This window comes from Rhincodon typus, chromosome 2 (genome assembly GCF_021869965.1).
Source record: "Rhincodon typus isolate 14 chromosome 2, sRhiTyp1.1, whole genome shotgun sequence".
Lineage (NCBI taxonomy): Eukaryota > Metazoa > Chordata > Chondrichthyes > Orectolobiformes > Rhincodontidae > Rhincodon > Rhincodon typus.
In genome coordinates, this window is record NC_063333.1 from 50,908,598 (window position 1) to 50,914,597 (window position 6,000).

The 6,000-nt window shown below is 38.4% G+C and overlaps 1 protein-coding gene across 4 annotated transcripts in view; it reads right to left on the minus strand.

The window, feature by feature from the left end:
* ctnnal1 (catenin (cadherin-associated protein), alpha-like 1) overlaps positions 1-6,000 on the minus strand; it is a 298,283-nt gene that overhangs the window by 101,333 nt on the left and 190,950 nt on the right. For all 4 annotated transcript variants that reach the window (XM_048617645.1, XM_048617642.1, XM_048617652.1 and 1 more), the window contains one exon: positions 4,246-4,433. In XM_048617645.1, coding sequence (XP_048473602.1) covers positions 4,246-4,433 — 188 coding nt within the window. The remainder of the gene's footprint in view (positions 1-4,245; positions 4,434-6,000) is intronic.

The window sequence follows — 6,000 nt, forward strand, 5'->3', positions numbered from 1 at the left end:
ACCAGAATATAAGATCCAGAGAACTAAAGCAGGATTTTCATTTTTTAAAATTTGTTCAGGGAAGTGAGCATCACTGCTTCAGCAAACATTTTTATCAATCACTAACTGCCCTGAAATGGTGGTGGTGAGCTATCTTCTCAAACTACTACAGTCCTTGTGGTGTAGAAACACCCATAAATACTGCTCGGAAGAGAGATCTAGAACTTTGACTCCGCAACAGCAAAGAAATAGCAATACATTTCCAAGTCAGGATGGTGTATGACTTAGATGGGAAATGGCAGATAATGGTGCTCCCATGCATCTGCTGCCCTCGTTGTTCTAGATGGTAAAGTGCCTGGTTTTAAAAGGTTCTGTTGAAGAATCCAGCAGTGCATCTTATTGCAAATATTGTTGCCACTGAGGGGTGGCAAAGGGAGTGAATATTGAAGGTGGTGGATGGGGTGTCAATCAAGCAGGCTGCTTTGTCCTGGATCGCGTCAAGCTTCTTGAGTGTTTTTGGATCTACACCCATTCAAGCAAGTAGACAGTATTTATCACACTCCTGACTGATGCCTTTTAGATACTAGACAGTCACTGGGGAGATAGTTGCTGAGTTCAACGCCACAGAATTCCTAGTCTTTTACCCGCACTTATAGTCATGGTACAAATAACTGATCCAGTTTAGTTTTAGTCAAAGCTTAGCCCCAGGACATGGACGGTGAGGAATTCAATTTGTAATACCAGGAAGTTTAAAGGACGATGGTTAGACATCACTTGTTGGAGATGGTTAGTGCCTTGAAACTTGTATAGTGCAAATGTTATTTGCTACTTATCTTGCTGCGTATGAACCTGCATCTTCAGTGTCTGAGGAGTCATGAATGGTGCTGAACATTGTGTAATCATCAGTGAAAATCCTCACTTCTGACCTTATGGTGGAGGGAGGGAAGATCATTGATTGAAGCAGGTGAAGATTGCTGCATCTAGGAGACTACTATAAGGAACTCCTACATTGATATTGTGGAGCTGAGCTGATTAACCACCATCAATAATAATCTTCTTCCTTGTTCCAGGTATGGCTTCAACCAGTGATTGATTCCCCCTGAATCTAGCTTTGCTAGTTCTCCTTGATGCCATACAGATTTGAATTCTGCACTGTTATCAAGGACAGTCACTTACACCTTGTCTTTGGGGTTCAGTTCTTTCCTTCGTGTTTGAACCAAGGCTGCGATGAGGTCAAGAGCACAACAGACCTGCAGAAACCAAACTGAGCACCAGTAAGAAGGATCATCCTTTGCAAATGCCATTTGATAGCTCTTTCGAAGACCTCTTCATTTTGCTGATGATCGAGAGTAGACTAATAGGGCAGTATCTGGCTGGGTTGCATTGTACCTGGGCAATTTTTCACATTGTTGGGTGGATGCCAGTGTTATAGCTGCATTGGAACAGTAGGGGCATGGCTAATTCTAACCAGCACACTCTGTACTTGTCTGACAATGTGGACATCTATGCTTTGCTTCTGGGTTTATTGGACCTGGCTCCATCCTCAATCCTGAAGGGAAAAGTCTTATAATTCTTGGTATTTCTTACTAAGATATTTCCAGCAAGCCAAACAAAAATTCCAACTCAAGCTATGCCACGAGGTCTATATCAAGTTTAAGGTTGTGGTAGATATCTTCCATGATATCACTGACTGTCAGACAGCTTTGAGGTGCTGAATGATCTAGACCCATTCCAAATCGGTGCAGTACATTTTGGGCATTACTGTAAACAAAAACACATTTACTCAAGAGAACAAGGTGCAGGGCTGGATGAACACAGCAGGCCAAGCAGCATCAGTTGTCTCGGATTCACCAGCATCTGCAGTTCCTACTATCTCTGATTCACATTTACTCAAGTTTTTCATCTTGTACTCATCAGGATAATTCACAAGAAATATAAATATAGAGGGAAAAACCATTTAAAATGTATGAGGAGGAGATGTTGACTGGCTGGTAAGTGAACTCTGATTGGTAGAGACATTGATGTGGAGAATGCACCAGTTGCAGCTCAGATATTCAAGCTTGCCAGTAATGCACTTTCTTAAATAATACTTAAACACTCTGAAAAAGGAAAGAGAACAAACTCAAGCCAAGACCTAGGTCCAAATGACTGACTGCCAAATTGCTGATCACTGCAGTCGACAACAATGTGATACCATTGCTATCAATGTGAAAGTCAGCTCGTTGCAACACATTTGCTTTGGAATCTGATCGCCAGGCTTTGAGCCTTTTGCCTTTTTTTTTCAGCCACAATATTCATGAAAAAATCGTTTATCTTGTTTATCATTTGTATGCCTTTAGATTCAAGTTTATATATTACTAATTAATAATCTGTTTTTGCCACATGTTAGAGTATAAGTTTACTACAATAATTTTTTTGGTTTTCTTATTCATTGATCAAACTGGTGTGCATTTCTTTTATCTTAGGCAGTGGGAGCAGTCAGGCATTAACCATCCTAGAGGTTAAATTGTCACATTTCACACTTGTGATGACTCCTGGAATACTGGCAATGGATTTCCAGTGCACTGTTCCCATCAGGGTCATGACAAGAGCTTTGAACAAAATAATGTACCAGTTGTTCCATATTTACAGGCAGAAAGTACATATACACACATCACACACCCGTTCCAATTCAGTTAAATAGGTGACGGCCATTCTCTGTTTTGTTTCTTCAGGGAAATGGCTCAACCAATAAGTGTCAACCTACCTGGTTTAAAATGTAAATAAAGTATAGCAGTTAACTGTCAGTTATCATTAATCTCGTACATGCTCCACAGCAATACCTTTGCCAATCAAAGTCCACTTGCTAGCCAACCAATGAGCACTCTCTTCTCATATACTGGAAATGTTACTTTCCCTGTCCATTGATATTTCTTCCTAACTGTCCTGATGAATACAAAACAAAATGTTTTGGCAAAATGTTCTTCTTTAATGGAGTAATCAAGTTCTACACAACCAAAAGTGGGACTCTTGCTTCTACATGGAGTGGTCTGGTATAGCCTGGAGCAGACATTGGTGGCAGCATGTCATAGGCTGGTGTAGCCCAGAGAGAATGCTGCCATAGCATGGGCTGGTTTAGCCTGGAGCAGGACTATGGTGGTGGCATGGCATGGGCTGGGAAGCCCAGACCGGGACTGTAGCAGCACAGAAGGAAAAGTTGGACTCTCGTTAAATTATTTTTTTTTTATTTTAGTTTAAGTTAATGTGAATGGCACCTATGCACGGCGATGGTATAAACACTTTACTATATTTTATATTGAATACACGTGACGATAAATGATTCAATTCAAATAACTAATTTAAACTATCTTTGACCTGCTCACTTTTTGAGTGTTTTGTAAACAGATGACCTCCGTACTTAGTGATTAGTGCTGTGCTATTTATTTGAAAACTCAAAGTATTTGATTGTCCAAGAATTAGCACTTAAGACACAGTGAATGTTCTAATTGTCACTCAAATAAATATCACTGTGGTGCTGGAAACCTGAAATTAAAACAGAAAATGCTAGAGAAACTCAGAAGCTCTTACAAAGTAGGTGGAGAGAGAAACAGGGAGTTAACATTTCAAGTCCAATGTGACCCTTCTTCAGAGCTCAAAGGGAACGGGAAACGGTAGGTTTTATGCTGTTGATAAGAGGGGAAGTAGGAGCAAGTAGAACGGATGGTGAGGGTACCCAGAGCAAAAGACAAAGGGAACTACTAATGGTGCTGTAATTGCCTCATTGTTTTCTATGTACATGTGTTGATACAATTTTTTGCTGAGGTAATTTATGAAGAAATAAACACTGAAGGTTTCTTCCCCAGATGCCAGAAACATTAAAATTTACATATTCATTGTTTCCAAAGTAATTAGGTTGTGTCAAATTTCATTTGCTCTTGTAGCTACATTTCCGAACAAAGTATCCACTTTTGTGCAATGTTGTTCTCCATTCAAACTATAGAAGCAATTGCTTCTCGTCATTCAATAAGAAAATACATTATCCAAAGCTGTAATTGTAGCAGCCCACTTATTTTTGTTAATGCAAGATAGATATTCTGTAAAAAGGCAATCTGTGGGGGTATAAAGCATCCACAGTTGCTGGTGTCTTCTCATGTTATTATACATTCCATGTAATATTAGTCATTGATTTATTTTTGATAAAAGCTCACATTTTAGTCTCTGTAGGTTTCAAACAGTATGAAGTTTTTTTCTGATGTAAATGTCCTGATAATTTAAACAGTTACGTACCTTGCTTCTGGAGTTGATGATTTGCTTTATGACTACCCTGTCTGCCAACACTAGTACTTTTGTAACAGAAGACAGCAGAAGCCGTGCAGCTTTAATCATTCCAGTTTTATCTGTGTAAACTGTTGCCCTTGTATCTGATTCTGGCTGGTCAAAGGCACCCACATCAGTCAAATGTGCAATGCTCTCTCCTGCATAACAATACAGATCAATAATACAAATTATATATTAAACATGCTTTAAAAATACATCAAGAGTTAGGATATCAAATTCTGAAAATTCACGAAAGTATATATTTAATGCATGTAGTTTTTAGTAAACTGAATTACCCTGTCATTTACAAATTAATGGTAACACAAAGCAAAAAGATATTTGCAACCACTTGGTGTTCAAAAGAAAAATATCTAAATTTATGGTCGACAATAAAAGCAATCTTAACCATAACTTTAAAAGTAGCTTCAAAGTTGCCATCATTTCTTTTGTACTGAACACAGTTACTTCTATTGACAAATTTTCTAAGCTTATTGACGATAACATTGATTTCCTTCCTGACAATAAATTATGCATCAAACAATAAATGGAAAGAAGGCAGGCAAAAAGTAGACATTTTTAAAATAGAAACAGCTAGAGTGGAAATGTAGGCTGCAGTTTAAGACATTAGAAAGCATTGTTAAAGACAAAATATCACAATTCTGGTAAGTGTATTAACAGAAGAAATGGTATTGAATACAGACAACTCCAATTTCACAAAGTTTTTTTTAAATAAATTGTTCTTTGCAGATAATATCCCAGCAATTAGGTACTCCACCGGCCAGGAGAGTAAATGCTGGCCAGCCAGCAATGCCCATGTTCCACAAATGATTTTTTAAAAAACTCTCAATTGTGTCAATATTGTTCCTTTACTGTGTAGTACAAGGGTTCCACTGTAGTCTAGTTCACTGAATGCAACTGTGCAGTTTCAAAGGTTTTATATAAATTCATTGTTACAACTCAGCATTCATATTTTATACTTCTTGGCAACATGGACTATTTTCCATTTGCCTTTTGCAATCTTATACATTTGTGTGATGACACTTTTACATAGGCAAGATAGCATAGTCATGCTAGTGTACCTAATTCACTCAAGCCCCCTCCCATATTCTCTACCTAAATGTATTACTGTAACCCACAATTTTCCTCTCTTTCATGCTGGGCTAGCTTCTCCTTAAATGTATTAATGGTACTTGCTTCAACCATGCTGTGACAGAAAATTCCACATTCTTTCCATTTTTTTAGGTAAAACCCCACTTGTCCCAAATTCCACATTGCATTTCTTGGTGACAATCTTAAAATTGATAGTCTGTAGTTATTTCTAAGCCAGAACAGAAAACATTCTCTTCATATCCACTATTTATTATTTCAGAATTTTAAACACCTCAAGTCACCCTACAGCAGTCTGATTTTCAGCAAAAGAGAGATACAACCTGTTCATCCATACTTGACATACATAACCACACATGTCCTTATAAATCTTTTCTGCTACCTTTCCAATGGCTCTATATCCTTTTTGTCATACCAGAAGCAGAACTACTGACAATGCTCCAGATGTGGGCTAACCAAAATTTGATACACGTTTAGTAACAACTTCAGAGATAGTAGGAACTGCAGATGCTGGAGAATCTGAGAAAACAAGGTGTAGAGCTGGATGAACACAGCAGGCCAAGCAGCATCAGAGGATTTCTGAAGAAGGGTCTAGGCCCGAAACGTCAGCCTTCCTGC